General features: G+C 42.2%; 1 protein-coding gene across 6 annotated transcripts in view; it reads right to left on the minus strand.

Moving 5' to 3' along the window:
• PHACTR1 (phosphatase and actin regulator 1) overlaps positions 1–21,503 on the minus strand; it is a 303,804-nt gene that overhangs the window by 280,362 nt on the left and 1,939 nt on the right. For 5 of the 6 annotated variants that reach the window (XM_066324444.1, XM_066324422.1, XM_066324437.1 and 2 more), the window contains exons 2-4: positions 20,896–21,013; positions 9,663–9,809; positions 7,906–8,052 (exon numbers count right to left, since the gene is read on the minus strand). In XM_066324444.1, coding sequence (XP_066180541.1) covers positions 7,906–8,052; positions 9,663–9,809; positions 20,896–20,956 — 355 coding nt within the window. In that variant the 5' untranslated portion in view covers positions 20,957–21,013. Of the gene's footprint in view, positions 1–7,905; positions 8,053–9,662; positions 9,810–20,895; positions 21,014–21,503 lie in introns of those variants that run through there. The other variant, XM_066324451.1, reaches the window with a different exon arrangement.

Below are 21,503 nucleotides of genomic sequence, written 5' to 3' on the forward strand. Positions count from 1 at the left end.
CATTACAAATGAAGGCAACAGATGAAACTGCATGATTCAAAATGGTTATTGCATGATTATAAATAATTTTACCCCATTAGTATTCTCAATGAAGAAAACATTTTAGTGGACTATATAAAGAAGTTGTATTAGCATGTAAAATGCATCACATTAATATGATGAAAATGTTAAAAGTGACATTTTTTGCACCTTATCCACAAGAGATACACTGTCACAAAGATTCATTACCAAGAAGGCATGAAGGCAGCCAAGTTTTCTTTCACTATGGAAGTATAACATTTCACACTGACTCTATGGTCTAAAGCAGAAGCACAAGAAATAACTTCTAATAACACAATATTTCATTAACATTGACATTTTTTTATTTGAAAAGAGACAGCCCAGGACATTCTTTCTAGATTAACGACTTTTGCGAAAACTTAGAAACTTTAAGACTGATTCTGAAGACACATGCCTAGCTCTGAGAATTACTCTGAGTAGTCCCAATGAAACCAATTAGTTGACTCAGAGTAATTAAGCATTAAAGCTAATTATACCTGTTACTGAGGATTAGGTCTTTTCTTTTTACTAGATTTTACAGCTAATAATTCTGAACAGAGTTGCCAAATTTGAAGTTCAGGAAAAATGAAGTTTCCTTAAAGACCTAGCTCCAAGAAGAAAATTATGGTTCCTGATGAAACAAAAAACCCCCAAAGAAACCCCAAACCAAACAACAAAAAAAGGATTTTGCATCCTCCTAGCTTGCAGGAATGTACTTAGTTGTGTTAGCCCAAAAAGATCATCAAGCAACACACAGGGATAACTTCTTATCCAGGCAGATACTGCAACACCAATATTCTTGAAGGGCCGAGTTAATAAAAAAGAACTACAACTGCCTTAAAGTCACAAATACTGCAGAGAGTTTTATAAGACATCATTCTGTTCCCAAAGCAAGCACACTCCTTCCTTCCTTCCTTCCTTCCTTCCCTCCTTCCTTCCATCCTGTTTCACAGCAGTGTCGATGCCATTGACTGCATGTGTATCAGCTGCCCCGACACAGAAAGGTGATGCGTATGTACAGTGCCACAACAACATCAAAATGTGAGAACATCTCCAACATTCAGAGAAATGGATCTTATGTCATTTTACTCTTGCCAGTTCCATCATTTTAACTTCACCCTTCCCTTCAAACTGTCCTCAGTCATATTTTTTCACTCAAGTCTGCATCAAAAATTCCTGCTAGATGACAGCTGGTGAAGCAAGGGCATCTCTCCCATTTTAACAGGACTTGGAGAACATGTAAACTTATTCCTATCTGGCACTCAGTGAAGGTCACAGTCTTAAGTCTCCAAAGTCAAGTACAAGAGTTAAAACCTCAGCTGCTGCTAAGTCCTCTACCTCTCTAAGCTGCCTGTTGATACAGAGGTGCTTTCAGCCACTGCACTCAGCCCTGGGACTGGCAGGTTATCTCAAATGGCCTATCTTTGCCACATGAAGGGTGGCTTTCAGCTTGGATGCTCATTTTTCCTGGAATGTGTACTCATGCTGCCAGGGCTGGAAAACAGCCAGGAAATGAATGACACACATCTGATCTCCAGCTATACTCCAAATTAAGCAACATTAAGACTAACGGTCAAAGTGCAGGCACAAGGTTTTGTAAGGCAACATCTGATGGCAAAGGAGGCCAGTTCTTCAGGCCCCTTTATAAAGGTATTAAGAATTGCTTTGCCAAAACCTGTGATTTGGGTTCCTAAATATGACATGGATCTCCATGACAATAATCTGAGGGAGTGATTAGAGCAGAGCAAGAAGTGGAAATTTTCCAAGCATGCATTTTTACTAATCTTTCTCCAAAAAGGAATAAAACCTCCCACACGTATTAGAAAGCCTACTACTGCCTATTTCTCTCTCCCCTGTTCTCCTGAGACCAATCTTTTCTACCTGAAATCCTAAAGCCACCATGATTTAAAACTATTTTTAAAAACATTATTATGTCCTTCAGATTAACCTTTCTATATTATTTCTAATCTGTGAGGTCCATAAAGCCAAAGTCATTGAAATTCGTATACAGTTTTAGGGAGCATTTATTCATATATCATGAAACCATGCAGAGTATTTTATTACAGATATATTCAAACATACACTGGATAAACAGGGAAGAAATAACACAACTCCAAATGTGATAGCATTTCAAATGACTGCAGAGATGATTAACTGTGTTAAATCATTTGTAAGGATGACCAGGGGCAAACTCAGCAACTTCAAAACAAGACTTTTAAATAAAATGATGGGATTTAGAGAAAATTAAAAATTAATGGGATGATTTCCTGCAGAAAATCCAGTCAAGTTATTTCATTTTATTTTCACCTATTTACAATTTACCCACCTCAGTGAGCTATATAAACATTCTTTCTTATTTTACAAAGTAACAAAGTTCACAAGCTCCTCCTTGTTCACTGCAGCAAAATGTATCATATCCTTCCAAACAAATCAACATATATGAGGCTAATACACAAATAACATTATCTTTCCATTAGAAAGCAAAAAATCATACATCATTTTGATCCCTGAGAAGTATTCTGCATAGCTCTAGAGCTGTATAATGCAGTGAATACAGCACTACAAACAGTAGCAGTGAGGCAGCCTACCATGAAGGCTGCAAGAAACCCCAGGGCACAAACAGAGCATGGAAGGTGCCAGGACACTGAAAATGTAAGACACTCTTGATTTCAACTTTGTGCCCAGTTCAGACCGGGTAAATTCCCACATCTAAAACTAACAGTCACCCTTTGTGTCCTGGCTTTCCCCCACCAGCTCTGCATGACAGAAACAGCCGACCATGAACATTTCCCAGCTTGTGAACATTTGTCTCAGCCATTCAGTAGTTTCTGCCAGGATCCTCCTCCCTTTTTACACCCTGTGAATTAATTCTGCTTGCAGCAGCACTAACATAGGCTGACGTAGATTTTTTTTCCTCTCCCCAGTGTGATTTATTCGTCACTGCTTAAGAACAGTAAATGGTACCAAGTTCACTTGCCTTTCTAGACACAAGGACCTTTCTTCTGTACCCATGGCAAAATTATGCACAACCACTCAGTCCTTTCCCCCTCAGCTTTGCTTTCCCAGAACACATTCCAAGACAACATGTGGCTCCACACCACAAAGAGATAAAACAGATCTTTCATCATTGAAGGGGAGCAGAGATGTATATTTCTACAGTCTGGCTCAGATCCCCGCCTGAAGTCAACAAATGACTTAAATCACTTGAGGATCCAGCTACTTCAGTGAGATTACTGAGTGACTTCAGTGCACCAAAAATCTGTGCAATGCTCCAGGGGCCGAGCCAGCCAGCTGGACTCCATGGCTTGCACAGGCTGCGCCATCTCTATCGAGTCCTACCTGACGCTACCTCTTTCCCTCTTCTGTCTCTTCAGAGCCCAGCTCCTGCACTCCTCCTGCAGATCCTCTGGCTTCTGTTTGGTTGCACCACTGGTACACACTTTGAAGTCAGGGTGGGAGGAATACATTCACATTCAAAATCTCCCCTCTCCCAATTTCACAGCATGGAAGCTAATTCTTTCTGAAGGAACATCCCCTCTTTGCTGACCCCTAGTACAGCTCCTGCAATCATTCTGGCCTTACACCTTCTCCAAGGCATTGGCTTGCTTTCTCCCCGAGTCTCCATTCCCAGGTTAAATAAGTAGACAATCAGCCTTGCTCAAACAAAGGCCGACATGTGGTGACTGCCCTGAATGACTGAGGAGCTGAGATATAGACAGCTTCTTGCACCATTTAACAAGAAGTAAGTCTGCTAGAATCAGCTTTGCAGGCAATTGCAGCGCAAAGCTTACTCTTTTTGGCTAGGGAGGAGTAAGTGTATCTGTCTGTATATAGAAATAGCTTCAGTAGTGACAAACACTTGAAAGGCCAAAAGAACCTGACCAGATCAACTCAGTGCAGTAGTCTCCCCACTAACCTAACAAACATCAATAAAATTCTGGCAGGGATTCCCCAAGCACCTGCATGAAGGGGCAGGAAAGAGAAAAGCTCATATGTCTTGGATCATTTAGTGACTTTTAAGCAGTTTATTTCCTTATCAGTCATCACCCCTGCCAATTTATCAAGCTTGAAAGCTACATACCATGCATTGCCATTTAAAAAGTACAGTATTTTGCAACAGGATGAACAGAATTCAGCCAAAACCTGCAATAGGTCAAAACTGATAAAAACCACTTAAACTTATCAGCTGGCACAGGACCAGGAAAGTGATGATGCTATTGGGCAACTGTCACAGATGGACGAGTTTTCAGAAGTAATTTGGGATTAGCTTTTAGATGCCTGAATCAGAAAGTTAGACAATTTGAAAACTGTTTTTAAGAAGATGTGTATGAAAAGACAAAGATGGATGTTGAGAGATGGAGCAATACCAGATTACTAATCTCAATAAAGAAAACAAAAGACCACCACCCAAAAGTGAGAGCATATTCCACATTCCTCTAGTGCTGCACTGAAAGAAGTTGTAGAGAAACAATTAATTTCTGTATGGAACTGATTTAGTATCAAATATGGAAAAAGAATTTATAGCTGCCTATAGCTTTACAATGTTGCATAGCTACATTAATTTTGGCAGAAGAGGTAATTTCAATCCTTTGGGAAGTATTATACTCTTGATATGAGCACATAACTCAGATTAATAGGATTTGCATATGTATAATAATAGAGAGAATAAACCTGGGTTTGGAAAACAACACGGTATTTTAATCAGTTTGAGAACACCAGACAAAAAACCACACCAGGCACAACTAATCGAACAGCATTTGTCAACTCATGATAGATAATAACTGCGAGTTAATTGATCAATACATAGAAACAAACATAATAAATTGGTATGTTTTGGAAAATCAAACAAAGCAGAGCTGTTAATATAATCGAAAGACAAGGAAGGTACAAGCTGCACTGTTAATAACTTGCAAATTGTGTTTTTTAAAGACCCAGACCAAACACAGGCTATAACGAAACTGTATAATTGACTCTGTATATGCAATCTCATTTGTTCAACAATACAGATAACAGCAGTAATGGTATAATTATAACGTACACCTGAAGTAGATAAAAACCTGATAGTTCTTAACTAGTGGTTGCAATTAAGGGTGCAGAAGAGCAGTATTCGCTGTATCTGGTAATGGTTCATCAATAAAAGTGGATTTGAAGTTCCAATACAGCAAAGCAGCAGCTGCATGCTGCAGCCAAACTTTGACCATGTCCTGACAGAAGACAATGACTGGGGGATGCAGCCTGACTCCTAACAGCTGTAGGAAAAATAGCTCTGTAAGCAGTGATTGAACAGCAAGTGCAGATATGGAATGCACTAAATGGAAAGCAAGCAGTAAGCACACAGAGGCTCTTTCCTGCGCCCCAAGCATCACTTTAGCTTCGACTGCATCCGTGGGTTGAAGAAACAGCTTTACTTCCTTCCTACCACCTTCCGCCTGCACAGGCAAAGACACACACACCCCCCTGTGCACACACGTGCGCTGCCAGCCCACGGACAGACGGAGAACAAGGCAAGGCGGGACACGCGTCCTCCACCCCCGGCGGAGCGGTTCAGCACCGGGGGCGGCGGACAGCGCCCCGGGCTCCCGGGCAGGAGTCGGGCCCCTCCGCCCGCGGGGCACCGGGACACCGAGGGCCACCCGGTACCCTCAGCGGCACAGCGGCGGGGACACCAGCAACGAGACTGCAAATGGAAACCTGGTCGGCCCCCCTCCCCACACACAGAGCCAAAAAAAAAAAGATAAAAGCAAGAACACTGCACCTCACAAACAATAAGTTTCAAAAGGAAAGCCTGAGCTGTGGGGCATTATCAAGTATGAGCAAAAGCGGGCAAACACATTTTCTAGTGGCTTTTTCCTCGGACTAGAGTTCTCAAACCCAGGCAGCTTGGTTCGTTCGTGCTTTCTGAGCAAACAGAAGAGTAAACCCAACAGCTCAGAAATGAAGTGGGTATCAGCAGCACGTTTCAGTTGCTTTTTGGCTCACTCACTCAATACTGGTTGCTAAGCAATTTTGGTTTTTTTACTACTCACTGCCAGATGGATTAATGAAAACACACACTTGCACTACTTACAACATTTTTCATTTATATTTCTTGATACACCAGCGCTGTTTCTTTTAATTATTTCTTTCTTAAGGAATTCCATTCCCAGGTTTGCAAGTAAAGATCCAAATTATAGAGAGCCGGGGGGAGGGGAGGAACAGAAAGAAGCTAAGTGTAATCATCAAATTCTTTGGTGGATTGCAGGAAAGAGGTACCTTGAGACTTGCACATCCTCTGGGACTTGTAAGCAAAGACAGCATGTCTAGCTCAGCATAGAGATGTGAGGCACCAGGTGACCTGAAGGTGCCTTGCTCTTAACTGGTTTATCTATTTATAACTACATGTCATAACATTACCTGAGAGAACACAAGTCAGCACAGTGTTATTTCAGCAGTCAAATAACCATACACAGCCTTTTTTTATTTACACCTTACACACAGTGATGCTCTTTCTGTTTTCACTTCCAGTTCTTTATAGAGCTGAAACCTGGCACTTGGCATGGTCTTCCAGCCTGTGCCCTGGAATGCCACCCAACTTACCCATGGTTTGGTAATTTTTTAGAAGTCATGATCAGAGAGAAATAATGACAATGCCGTACAATGTAACCAACCGTTGTGTCAGTGGCAAAACCAAACTGCGCATCAGCCATTACCAAGGGTGTAATTGCAGCAGGGGTAACGGGAGGGGGAGGGGAATCTGTTCCATCCCCAAATGGAGAAGAAAATGAATCTCTGCCATCTCCAACTTTCTGCCAGCTGAAAAGGGGGAGGAGGGATGGGAGAGATTGCAGCAGGGCAAGCAGCAACTCCAAGGCAGCTCTTCTCCCTTTACAGCTGGCAGTGAGCTGACAGGCTCAGCATCAAAGAATGTTACACAGTTGGGTCATTTTGTGTGCTACTGCTGGGACATGAGGGAGGCTGCAGTACCGCTGGCTACAGATCCTCCCTTGTGCTGTCCCCCTTCCCAAACAGGAAGTCTGGTTTGGTGCAGAGAACCAACAGAAAGAATTTTCTTTTCTTTTGTTTTTGAGAGCAAGCAACCTCTGGTGTAGTTAGTTTGCTGTTAACAGAGCTCATAGGGAAAGGTCAAGAAAGTATGGAAAACCACAGGCCTAGTAGGAAAGAAACAGGGTAGTTTCATTATGTGCAGGATGAACTGAAGGGGACAGCTTAAATCTCAAGGGAGTCATGAGGAAGAGGTGGCAAAAAGGAAGGCACAGTAGTGGAGAAATGGGAAGGAAAGGTCAGGTATAGAATCGCAGGTGGTTCATCCCAGTAACAGGCAGGAGGAAGTGAATGCAGGGCGCTGGAGACGTGTTGGTAGAAACCATCAGGCTGTACACCCATCTAAAGTCCCAAAAGGCAAAGCTGAGACAACTGGGGACCTTGTGAAACTAAGTGGACGATGCAGGTGCAAGTTTCCTTGCACTTCTAAGGCACAAACCCATCAGGGCAGGAAGGCAAAGAGCGAGCCTGGGAGACTTTTGAAACACCAAGGGCAGCGTCTCCAGGAGGGACGCCAGCACCTGGCGAGGAGGGACAGTGCAGAAACCTTGTGGGGATGCGCCACGACGCCGTGCAGGGCGAGAGGGCGGCGCTCTGGGAGCGGGGAAGCTTCGAGGGGCTGAAGAGAGAAGGGCAGCCGGCCCCCGGCTCTCCCAGGGGAGCCGGTCGGCGGGCCAGGGCCGGGGGAGGCCGGCGAGGTGCGAAGGCGCGGGCAGCTGGGCAGGGCCGGGCGGGGAGCCCCCAGGCGCCGGCGGGGGCGGAGGGCGGCCCCTTCCCTCCCTGCCTTCCCCGCCGCCGGCCGCGCCGGGCCGGGCCGCCGCTCACCTGTGTCGAGGTTGAAGGAGATGCGGGCCTCGGCGAGGTAGGGGGTGTCGCTCTTGGAGCGGACGCGCCGGATGGGTCTGCGGTCGATGTCCTCCTCGGAAGATGCCGCCATTAATGTGGGCACGGTGAGCAGCGTGGCCCGGCGAGCTGGCGAGGGCGAGCGGCGGCGCGGGGCGGCCGGGCGAGGAGGGGGCGGAGGGGGAGACAGGGGAAGGGAGGAGGGAGAGAGGCGCGGGAGGGGGAGGGGAGGACGGGGAAGGAGAGAGGGAAAGGGAGAAAGGAGCGCAGGGAGGCAGGGAGGGGGAGAGACAGGGAAAACCCGTCAAGGATCTGCGGACGGGAGCGGCCGCGGCGGCCCTGCCCGCTGCCCCCGCCGGGTCCCGCCCGCCTCCGCTGCGGGGGACGGAGCGGTGCCCCCGGCGGTCCCGCCCCGGGCAGGCTCCGGCCGAGCGCCCTTCCCGCCCCCGGGGGAGGTCCCGGCCGCGGTGCCGAGCGCCGCCGATGGGCCTGGCCGGCGGAGCTGCCGCCCCGCGGAGAGCCCGAGCTGCTCCTGGCCAGCCCGGCGCGTCCGGGACTCACAGCACAGCTGCGTCGGGACTTGATGGGATGTCTAATGGTGCATCCCTTCACCTCCTTGCCCTCTTTCCTTGGTCAGACCCGTTACGTAAAGCGGGATGGTGTGCCGCACCTTGGCAGTTTAAAATGCCAAGGGGACTGAGGCGCCTGCACTCAACGTTCGAAACTGACCCGCGCTCCAAGCCCGGGGCTCGCCTTCCTAAGTCGCTCCTGCAGATCTTTGAGAAAAATCTGCAAAAACCAGAGACTCCGTTCTCCGGCTGCAGACTGGGCTCAGTGTTTTGTTTCTGTTTCTCTGTTTAGTAATCAGCTCTTTAGATGTATACGTTCTTACTCTGTGGTTTATAGGCTGCCTGCCACATTAGGGCTCTAATTTCGGTGTTGGTTAGTGTAATATAAATAATTTAAAATGCTATTTAAAAAAAGTGGGTAGCACAGGAGTACTACGTAAAGTACGAGTTAGACAGTTAAAATGTGTGCCTAAGAGTGTGCTAGCTCATGCCATTTAATTCAGGCCTTTTTTTAAAAAAACCAAAACAACACCAACACTCTGCTTAAAGTCATTAAGTTGTCAGTACTTCCAAAATCTTTTGTTTTAATCAACTTCAATGAGAAAACAAGAGCACGGAAGGAATCCGTGGTTGGGGGTCACTAACTCTGAAGGCAGTGATGGTAACACTAGTTGGTCTGAATTTTGAAGGATGGCTCTCTTACTCATTCCTGCAGAGTCAAGAGTTTTCTGTTACATGTTTGCCAATCAGTCCTATTGAGGTTTTGGCTTGTGCTGGGTGTTCTTCTGTGGCTGTAAGATTGGGTTTAGCTGAAGTCTGCTGTTAGCTGTAATCCCTTCATAAATGTTCTCAAGAACTTTCATGTTTCTGGATGCCTGGAATGGATAAGATATATTTTGTTTGCAAATCAGTTCTATTTTAGTGTGATCTCACTAGCTCACCCTGGCTAAAACAGGGAAAAAGTTTTAGTTAGCACTTGCAGGAGAATTTTGAAAACGATCCCTGTTCATACATATGCAGGTGCTTGTAGTTAGACTGCCTTGGCATCTCTGGATGTCTGGTAAACCATCACATCGCTTGTGAACGAGGAGGTACCATCTGGTCCATCTGCGTCTCAAAGAGAAGGCTTTAATTAACGTCATATGCTGTTTAGGGAAGGTGTGGTCTTACCATTATCAAGGTTGAAGCAGATCCGAGCTTCTTCCAAGTAAGGGGTGTCGCTCTTAGACCGGAGTCTTCTGATGGGTCTCCGGTCTATGTCATCCTCAGAAGTTGCTGTCACCAGAGTGGGCACAGTGAGAAGAGTTGCCCGACGAGCTGGTAAGAAGAAATAAATAAAGATGAGAATAGGAGGAGAACAGAAAAATAGAAAGGGAGAGAAAGAGGTAGAAAAAAAACCAACAACAACAAAAAAACTGACTAGAAAAGAGAAAGAAAAATCACTCAATGGAAGAGATGATCTGTAGCAGGTAGTAGAACAAGCTGTTTGCTCTAAGGTCCTTGCCTTATATTCTACATGGTGCAGAATTTAAGGGCTGCACTGAATGATACCAAGAAAAGATTGCTGTCTTGTGTGCCTCAAAGACATAGGTTACACTTCTGTTGCTGCTGCAGATTGAGTGTTCTAAGTTCCTAGTTTTGCCACTAAAACAATTCTTTTCTCAGCTTCTCAATAGCTGCAGTCTCTCTTTTTCTGAATGCTGTTTTTGAGGCTGTGATGCCTGAGTAGTGGAAATATTTAAGTGGTCAATTAATTTGCAGATATCAGTGGAAGCTGTTCTTGGAACACATGATGTGATTATTATTCTTGAGAAGATGCAACTATTCCAAAATTCAGTTTCTTGTATCATCCTGGGCATTTAAAATTAAAAGCTACTTTTTTCTTCTGATCACTTTATGTCTTAATTTCTTAGTTGTGGAAGATAATTTTCATTCAGTAGGAATTTTGTGAACAAATAAATCAATTAATATTGTAAAGTATTCATATACTTTAGTGAAGCACCAATGAAATACCCATGGGGAAATTAAGATTTCTATCTTCTGAACAGGATTTGAATTACTTGGGGCCATGCATTCAAGGAGGAGAAAGCAAAATATTTAATACTGGCTCATTAAGTGACACTGCCCACTCCATGCACTGATGGAGCAAATGGTAGGATAGTAAAAAATGGCTGTCATCGTGCAATTAGAAGCCCTACTATAATCCATATGTATAAGGAGACTGAATTAATGTTGAAGAGGCAACCTTCATTTGGGCATTGCTTACGTATTTAGTTCTGGACCCTATAGCCTTGGTAATGTCCCTTAAATGTAGGTGCTTTATATGTGAAATGAAATTATGAATAGCTGTTGAATGCTTTGGGCACTGAGCCTATAAATTACAAATCACAAAGAGAAGACCCTCTATAAATATATCCACCTAAGCTTTCTCTCTGAGTAGATAAAGGGTATCACAAATGCTAGTTGGGATGTGGCTGATCACTGAAAGCATGGGGACCATGCACAAGTACTTTCTCCTCAAGCTCATGTATAACTGGAAAGAGAATTTCTGCTTGAAAGCCCGTCCTTACCCCTAATGTGGGCCTATTAACATTAACTACCATGTAGGACCATCTAAGAGCCTAAACCCTAAATATTTCTTGCTCTTGGGACATCATCTAGCATAAGAGTTTTTATCTCAGGACTTTTGTAAAGCCTCACACTTCAAATAACTAACAATGAATTATATTTTCCCATGGGGACTGGAGAGCATGACTGGATAGTGACTAAGAGTGTATTCTGCAACCTACTAACTGTGATTCTTTCTTTTAAAAGTTTTTTAGAGTTTCAAATGAGACCTGTCAATCAGTAGCTTTCAGATGCCTAAAATCTGATTAAGGTGTTAGGTATGATAGCATATAATTAGTATGAGTAAGCAAAAGCTGTCATGCTCTATTTTTCAATTTGCAGTATTATGTAGTTTACTAAACAAGTAAATCTGTGCTGCTGGAGGTAGAGGTTATTTCTGGTCTAACTTACTTATTTTCTGTTTATAAATGATTTCTTTCAAGTTTTTGCTCATTTCTAACCTAGCGTTTGAATTTGAAGTAAAAGCAAAGGGCAGGAGTTGAAATTGATTTAATGGGGTCAACTATTTAGATTAAGCTAAAGTAAACACTGCAACTAGGCTATAAACCATTCCTCCCTTGTAATAGGGAAGTACAGTAATGAAGATAAAAGGGAATGGAAAATTTCTGCTATGGAAAATTTTGTGTACTGCATCTTCAAATTTACACTTAAGGACGATTTATCTATATAGGAAGTCAGTGTTGTAAAAATCATCTCATGAAACAACCATGTGAAAGATTTGTCTTTTGAAACTGGCATGATCTAGCTGTAGTTAAAGTCAGTGAAAGGGTACTCATGCATTTCAGGGCTAGCTGGATCACAGCACGGAAAAATATCTGAAAAAATCCCAACACCAAACTAGATATACATTTATAGTAAACAGAGAATAGGAGTAGGCTTTTCCATATAATTGTTTATAAACCATTTTTACCTTTTGGGTCAAAATATTGGGATCTGGCTTGTATTCATTTTGACTGCAGGTAGGTGGATGCTAGAAAATGTTTCTTGGAGTAATCATTATGTATTACTTTGACAACCATCATTATCTACCCTTTGTGTATATTACCAAAAGGAGTTTTCAAGAATGACTGGAAATTTTAAGTAAACATTGAAAACATTTCAGAGTAGGCTAATAAGTATTAAAACACTTTGCAATAAAAACCTGAGATCAATTCTTACACGGCCCGAGAACTGGAAATTATAGCTGATCACATTCTGGTATCTACAGAGTGACAGTGAATGTTTATGCCTGCCATGAATATAACTGTACACACTCTCTTCCTAAATCCTCAGGAGTCATTATTTCAAGAATGACTCACCATACATTTTTTAGTAAAGCTGCCAATACATGCCCAATGGGACTCTTGGGTCCATCATAGATAACCCACCAGTATCTCCAGCTTCAGCTGCTCTCCACAAACCAGCTCAGTCTCTGGGACACGCTTTTAGGAGATAGTTTTTCAGGAAAATTAGGAAGTATCCTCTTGAAGGTCTTGGAGTAATGGAAGGACATTACAAAATACCTTAAAAGGCGTGCTTATTCTGCAAATGGATTTGAGACCAGTGTCAAAAAGCTCAATTTAAGGAGCCACTGCAACAGCATGTGGAAGGGAAATTAGTAATTTTGTTAAATTCTTTCATTCTATTTTCATTGTTTCTCCTAGGCTTATACTCCAAATGGCACGTTGTGGCAATGTCTTGTCTGGTATTTGTTAGAAAGGGAAAAAAGTTGCTTATGAAGGGAAAAATACCTCAAAACTATAAATGCTGTCATGTACATCATGTGACATGTTAGAACTGATTGTATATAATCTCCCATTTGTTTGTCTCAAAATATTGTATGTTACTGAAGTGCAACACAAGTAAGTCTTTGGGAGAAGGGAAAGTAAAATATGTAGATTTTTATATTACAAGTTCAGAGGCGTTTTTAACATATAATTTCAATATATTTAGTTAGATCTACAGCTGGTCCCAATTTTTGAATACTGCTGAAGATTACTGAAAACATGAAGGGTAGTTTGCAATACATCTTTGATGCCTTCCATTTTCTCCATTAGAATACTTTTCCACATATTTTAATAAAAATGTTAGTAGTAATGTTTGTTTACCCAGAACTACCTTTATGTTTAGAAGAGTTATAGTATTGATTTTTTTAAAGAGTTGTGTTATTTAGAAAAAGAATTAATTGGAAAAATTCCAGAGCTGAAATAGCATCTTCCTAAAAATTATTGGAGAAAACATGGAATATTTGTTTGGATTTTTCCATCCACTTTTAACAGTCATCCTTAATTTAAATAACTCATTGGTGACAGAAGTACCCTGGTCATTTTCTATTTTACCTAGAAACCCTAATTTGCAGAGTAGATTTTGACCTCAAAATGGCAAATCTTTGAAATACAATGCTTTTTATCTTAGTACAAGTGAAGTGCTAAAACTTTTCTTGTAGATGTCTAGATGTAGAAAGGGTGTGTTTCTGATGCACAGCATCACAAGCAGCTTCAAAAAAAACTGAAATAGCCACAAGGGAGATGCTGGTCTACATCAGGAATCTTAAACGCTTTTCTGAGGAAAACCTTGTTTCTCAGGGCAAATTTTAAACAACTTTGTAAAATACCCATGCAAATATTTTAATTGCAGTCCTACTCTTGCTGACTGAATAGGATTCGTCTTCCTTGCTGTTTTTTTCGCTAGAGAAACACATGAGATCTTACTCACTTATCCTTCATGCTTCTGTGGAGAGGGCTCACCATGGTGTAACATATCTGCATGTAGTTAATGCATGCAGAAATGTATTTTTGCCTAAATAGAAGCTTTAAAAATATGAGTTCGGGTACATTTTGATTCATCTAGCACATGATGCTCCTTTTGTGCTAGAACATTATTAAGCTGTGAATATTCTTCCTTAAAGACAAACCAGGCAGTGGGTTCAATTGAATGTTTACCAGGAAAAAAACCTTTTGGTCTGGTTTAATACCACTTCACTTTATCAGTTGCATGTAAAAGAAGATGAAAGGACAACATTTGAAAGATTAGATTTGGGAAATGGAGTATGAGTGGCAGGAGAGGCAGAGTGGAACATGTGGAGAGGACATAATTTGTCATTTATGAAGGAAGATTTATAGGTTTGTGTCTCCCACATAAACACAGAAGCACATGCATATGGATTGCTCCATGTCTCTAAAGCAAAGCTGTTGAAATCTGTCTTGATGGACATCAGTAATCTGAAACAAAGTACATAGATACATCAAATTCAACCACAGGCCCAAGGTTTGCAAACAACAGTACCCTTGTGAAGGGATCTCCACATTTATGCACACATTTGTTCTCCTGTTTTGTGGTATTTGGGTAAAAGTATGCACCGTATGCCTAACTAGCATTTTTTGTACATTTTAGGTGAAACTTGCTTTCTCTGTGTCCAAAGGCATAGGCTGTTCTTGAATTCTCAATAATGGGCATATGCCAGAATAGGAGATGGGAAAAGGATTCCAAAAAGTTTTAAAAGGATAAGGAAAAGGTTGATGTTGATCAGTTTCTTAATGGTATTTCAGGGTAGGGACATTTTATTAAGAATGCACATTTGACGTTACTAATTCTTCTGCTACTGATGGCAGTCTAAGAACTAGTGATATGAACATGAATAAAAAAGACCTGAAAGCTATCATAATTTTGAAAATATGTTAACATATAGGATGGATTAATCATAAAATTTTGGTGGATTGAGGGATGTCTAGAGTGGAATAATTATGGATTAGGATCTGGGGATTCTGCAGCAATATGTTTTTATAAAATACTGGACCCTATTTAGTATGCAAAAGCAGAAGGGAAGTAGCAATGAAGAGTCAGCAGTGATTAAATTAAACATCTAGAATGAATCAGCACTGACTGAATTAAAATAAATGAGCAAAAATGAAGCACAGTGAAAGAAATATTGTGGAAACATCGACTAAAAGAAAAATGTGGAATTAAAACTATACCTGAGAGTACTTTATTAAACCTTATCAAGAAGAATGATTTCCTGACATCTTTTGAGCAGTCATGGCCTATGTGTCTATACAAAATTGTTACCCCTGGTCATATGTACTGTATTTTTATTTCCACATTTTTTTGATTTCCATTTTTTATTTACTTATGGTCCTGATAAATGTAAATTAATTAAGTAATCTACAAGAATGTTGCAACCAATAAAAGCATACCTAATCTAAGTGTATCTGTAACTTATTTATAGGTAAATGGATAGCTTAAGATAAAGCTTCAAGAGGGTTTTGTTCAGTTATTTAAATAAGCTCAGTGCATCTTACCAAATGGCCTAGCAAACAACTTCAAGGAATGTAGCAGAATCTTCAAAATAATTAACACAGTTAATTTTAAGTTGGTTTGCCCTGCTGGTGTGAAAGGATATAAGACTGGAAAAGTGGATGCACAGCTCTCTAGGGAATTAGAAACTACTTGATTGGGTCAGAAGTGTGAGAGCTGAACCTGAACTCCCTGCAGGGACCTGAGAGTCCCACTGTGGTGCAAAGGTGGATGCCTGCAGCCCAGAGTAGCATCCTGACAAGGCACTGCAACCCATGCTATCAGATTGTGCTGTGGTGTTGCTAGAGGCAGCAAGAGAGGGTGAGTCTTGGGCCTCATTCCATCAGATCATGGCTACAGAAAAGTGCTATGTGCTGTCTGCGATGGGTAAATCCCCTTTTATAGTGGTACCTAAAGCCTTCACTTGCAATGTGCTGGAGAGGAATTATTCTCCTCTCCAAGAGTTCATTCAGGTGCTCAATCCCTTGTATACAGTGGGAGGGGTTCCTCAGATCTTAATCCTGATGGAGCCTAGGTGAAAGCCAGGTAGCAACAGCTCTGTGTGCACTCCCTGCACAGAGTTTAGTTGGCTGTGCTCGAGGCAGCCTCTTTGACATGGTACAGCTTTTGGAGAGTATGGTTTAAGAGGCCCTGACCAGCTTTGGAGCTTCTTGAGAAAGAAGCTTGGAAGCCTCAACAGCTGCTTTCTCCCTGACTTTGGAGTTACACTGTGGCCACTGCCCGTTTGCTGAGCAAGGCTGCAGCTGTGCCTGTGGCTGGCTACATCCCTCACTGATCTACATCCAGACTTGCTGACTTCATGTCCAGCTTAGTCTCGTGCCTCCCTCACCATCCATGGACTTGTCTGATGGTCTGGACTCCTCACTAAACCTGGTGACTGTCACCAGACCTGCTTGGCTTGTGTGCTGCCATGCTTTACCTCTCACAGGTGAGGCTACTGCTCTGCCTGTTTTGGTGACTCTGTGTTTACTTTCCATTATGGAGCATCTCACTTCTGCTGCTCCTCAGTGCCTGCCTGCTCAGCTCTGTCAAATGTGAGGTCTTTGCATGCCCAAAAGCATAACTTTCATATAGAACTTCAAGATCAATGATGTCTCTCCAAAGTAGGCTACTGCCAAGATGGGTAGAGCCTTGGATTACAGCTTTATCCATTTTCTGGGGAAGTTACTCCCTTTTCAGACTCAAATCCTATCTTCCCTGTCGACATACCATTCCTCTATGCCAACAAATGCCTTTAGCAAAAGTATCTTTCACTCAAGTTCACTGTCTAGGCTTTCATGATCAGTATAGAGGCAAGACTTATATTAACCCAAGGAAGATGTCTAAGATTAGTTGAACTGTGCTTTTAAAATGACGGGGTTTTTTTCTGACACATGCCAAGCTAGTTAGAACTCTTGTGAAACATTTTCACTGAGGTCACCTAAGGGATGAGTGAGCTAAATCCTATTCCAAGCCACATTATATACTTGCAGCCCTTGTAGCTAGCTAGCTAGCTAGATTTGTATTTTGGATACATTTGCAGCCAAGAATAACCAGTATCTTCCAGACACTTCAGAGGGAGAAGGCTTTTTTGAAAATTAAAGTCCAGCTTCATGCCTAAATTTCAGATTCAGGCTTTCCAAGGGCAAGAGGCTGGATCCAAGGGATCACAGTCCTTTCTTTCCTGTTTCTGATTTGCAGATGCGTCACCAAGCATTACGCACTTGGCAAGGACGTCCCACCAGCTCCTAGATTCCAACATACAGTACAGAAGAGACAGTCAGGAGGGCTGCAGAGCTTAGGATATTTCTGGCTTGTGTTTGAAGACTACAGCCAGCTGGCTTCATTTACCAAGTTTTCTAAATCTAGCTAATCCTACTGCCAGATCCAGCTTTTGTGACTTTTCCATCCCTCCTGCTTCACTTTCCTTGAAGGAAACAGGGAACAGCTGTTTGAACAGCAGATACAGAAATGGGCAAGCATTTCTCTGCTCTGTGCTCAGCCCATGGAAGGGAGGTGATGGCTGCTCCTGCAGAGGAGAGGATGGGAGAGGTGGCAGCTCATAAAGTAACACCTCTCTCCTCCTACCCTAAAACAGCAAAGGCAATTTGCATCTTTCTGCAGGAGGTGTGGGTGTTGGTTCAGGCAGCAAGGGGTAGAGAACTGGTGGATTAGTTGCTGGAGGATAAAGCCCTATCTCAGTCTATTTGTTGAGGTCAGGGTATCACACATTCAACTACACAAGACCCCAGGCCAGGTTGAATTTGATGTCATCGGTTGTCAATGACATCATAGTTCTTTCCCAACATTTTACAGCTCTATTCATTCCCTTCTCTTCCACCCACAAGGAATAACTACAAATGAGAACGAGTGCTTTACAGCTGCCATTTGTAACATTGTCATGTCATTAATGTGAAAACACTGGAAAGATTTTTTTCTTGATGTGGAGTACTAAAGGGCAGAGATCTTTAAATCTCATGGAAGAGTTGAGTGGGTCATAAACCATTCTACATTTTGTAAACAGAGCACTTTGTAATGCAATAACTAATAATATAACTACAATACAAATAATACATATACTGTTTTCTGATGTTGTTTCTAATTAAATGGCAGAATACTGTAGCCTTCTTTCACTCAGTTCTTATTGCAGTTTTAATGCATATACACATGCTGTTTGATAGTGTGATTTGCTAATAGCATCATGTTATTATATCAACATCAAATAGTTACTTGCAATCCCATTAGGCAGATCTCTTGATGATGCTTTCTTGCAGACCTTTTAGTCAGTTCCATACTAGCTACCTGAGCTATGCTAGTTATTGTGGATATTTCAGTGGACTGTGGATTATTCAGTGTGTTTTGGGGGTGGTTTCAGGAAGTTAAAGCTAATGCAGTTAGCCTGCTCCTCAGAAGGTGGAGAAGGAAATAAATATATTGGTTTTGCTCATGCTTGGAGATATCATGCCATTATCTCATATAGAACTGCTGGGTTTTTTGGAAGACAGCCTTAAAATTTAGCATAAGGTACAAGGGCAACAGGAGTTAGCAGAGCGGTATAGGCAGCGTGAATGCGCACTCAATAGGTTTGAGTTCCTTGTTCTGTACTGGGGCTTTAGCAGCTGAGAGGAAGGGGATATTTAGGAGTTTGGGGCTAAAGACAGTGATAAGGGCATTTACTGCAGAAAAGCTGAGTGACTATAATTCTTCCAGAGGCTTGTTGTTTGGCCTGCTGAAGCTGTCTGTGGCACCTCAGAGAGGCTCAGTGAAAGCCTCCTGAAACTTCTCTCTGCCCAGGCCACATTTTGTTTCACATCCTATTGCCACTGCAGTTGTTCATCTGTTCTTCCCCTAAAGTACCTCCTGTTGCTGCTGTGTTGCAGCATCTGGGAATGTAAAGCAGAAGCATTGTCTCTTCTGTGCTCAGAGCAATTTCCCTGCTGGCACTCAGCTTGTTGGAGACCAGCTGACCTCGAGCACAGAAATATGAATAGAGGGGAGATTAGTAGACTTTGGGGAAGAGGCCTTACCTCAAGCTTGTAGAGGTAAGAGATGCAAAGGGCAGGAGCTGTGGGAAGTGCACTAAAAAGAGCAATGAGAAAGGTGAAAAGTGGAAGTGGACAGAGCCTAAGTGCAGCATGGCTTTTCTATCAATGTTTCTAGTTGTGGAGGTAGTTAGGGTCTGGGACATTCTGGTGTGCAAGGGAAGCATGCAATTAGTGACTTTCATAAAACATTCACAAGCAAGGGAGCAAAAAAAATCTCCAAGTCTCCGTGCTAGTTCCTATTTGTTTTGGATAGAAGTCCATATGACATCCAGAGGTTAGCCCCCTGCTGATGATATTTGTATCAAGGAATACAGTTCTGCAAAATGGATTTTTTTCCTTGCTTTTGGATTTAATAACTGATCAGTACAAGCATTTCTATGTGCTAACAATATAATTTATCTAAGTATGGGTAAGATAATGTTTTTTCAATCTTGCCTGTTTGGAAATAGTTACAATGAAGGTGACCTGCACAACTGTTACTCGTCACCTTGTGCACGACTGTGATGGACTTTCATTCCATGAACACGTATTCTTTCTTCCACACTTGCCTCTGTATGTTGCAGTGCAGAGGGCATTAGGATGCTGTTGATATTTTGCTATAGTTTGTAAAGCAGTGAGATCTATGTTACTGAATTTTAGTTTCAATGGAATAGAAATGGTTTGTTCCCATAGAGATATCACAGAATGGTTATAGATGGAAGAGATCACAGGAGGTCATCTAGTCCAACCTCTCTACTCAAAGAGAGTTGAAGAACATTTTTCAGTATTACTCCTGTAGCAATGCCCAGGTGTTTTTTGCATTTTAGAGATGGAGAAAAAACCCATCAAAATCAGTCATTGACCTCAGCTGGTTTTTTCCCTGATTTTGTGGTGCTTAATATTTGCTTCACTTGTTCAATGCAGGAAGCTGTGTCGTGACAAGAAAGGCTTTCTGCAACTGATACAGATGAAAATGTATCACAACAACGGAGGTAACAGCTAAGCAACACAGCATGTGTTAGGCAGCAGCACCTCAGCTGAACCAAAGGTCAGAGGTGGTACTGCTCCCCATGTATCCAGGGATGGTGGCATCCCATGGGTGGATTACATCTTGCTCTGGGAGAATGGCCTCCAGAGGGAAGGCCAGACTCTGTTCTCCAGACTTTACATTTGATTAGGAACCAGTGAAATTAATAGTGGAAGAAAAATGGATCCCATTTTCTAAAAACAGACAGTATGTAGAAATAAAAATGGCTGATAGAGCTACTTGGCTATTACAATTTTCTTAAATTTGTGTTGGTGTTTAAAGTTTAAGGAAACAAAAAACCACCTTTCTCTCTGAAATTGCAAGTTTTCTCCAAATATAGAGCTGGTGAGAAAAATGTGAACTGACTTTACCAAAAATACCATCTATGTTGTGAACAAGCCTCAACCACATTAAAGCAGTGGATCTTGGTTACCCTTCCCCTCTCACTCTGCTGCTGCTCTGTGGGAGCCAGCATTTCACAGGGGACGATGCAGACCAGTGGGAGCTGCTGTTTGCAAACTATGTGGGGGACTGCCTCAGGGCTTTCCCAAACCAGTTTTTCCTGAATAACATCACCTTGTGATCCTGACAGCACTGAGAAGCAAAAGGAGGAAGGGAAAGGACACCACAGGCTTATTCAGCAAGCTCCGGGACATTGCTTGCTTGTTTACTTTGTCTTGTCCATTTGGATTCTGCAACACCAGAACCTGGATCCTGGCAGCTCCTTTTGCTCCTGCAGCACACCCAGCAGTTCTCACAGTTCTTCCGTATCCTCTGAGAGTGTAGATCCACCATTATTCTTCTTGCAGTCCCTTTTAAAGCCCATGCATTTTGAAGGCGTACCCCATACCCTCTCAACACTTATGTCAGTACCTGGCCTCTATCTGCCCCTATACATTTTAACTGTACAGTTAAATTAGTAATTTTTTGAGTCAGTGCCAGAGTTTCTTACCTTGGGCTCCTTGACTGTAAAACAGTCTGTGAGCAGACTCGACATCCAAAAAGTAGTCCATTTTGAGGGTGCTTTGTGTTTGTGTACAATACTCCGGTATGAACGATCAGTCAGATTCCTAGAGGAGATTACAGAGATGTCAGAGAAAAAAGCTGGTGGGTTTCTTTGAGGAAAGAACTGTGTAGGCAGCCACTAAAGTACTTCATCTGGCATATTAGGGTCAAAGTATTTTCAAGTCACTATTCATAGAACTTCATAAGCATCCTTTTCTATTTTAGAATGTTTGGTTCAAACCCTTGTCTAAAGACAAAAAGAAAAATGCTACCGCAGTATTAGCAAGATTCCTAGTATCTTCCTTGTAAAATCACCTCTATTCTAGTCACAGTCTCTGTTGCTTAACACACAACTTGGATTCAACTGCCTGTTACATTTGCTCTTAAAAAGAAAATCAGAAAGGCTCAGGACAGGGACCTCCTTTAGCCAGATTCACAGACAGTGCCTCTGAGTAGCCACTACCATCGCTACATTAATTATTAATGATTGCATTCTTGCCACTTATGCCAAAGTGCTGCACTAGAAAAGAAGACAATATTCTGGATATTTCACTC

This window comes from Sylvia atricapilla, chromosome 1 (assembly GCF_009819655.1).
Source record: "Sylvia atricapilla isolate bSylAtr1 chromosome 1, bSylAtr1.pri, whole genome shotgun sequence".
NCBI classification, from domain to species: Eukaryota; Metazoa; Chordata; class Aves; order Passeriformes; family Sylviidae; genus Sylvia; species Sylvia atricapilla.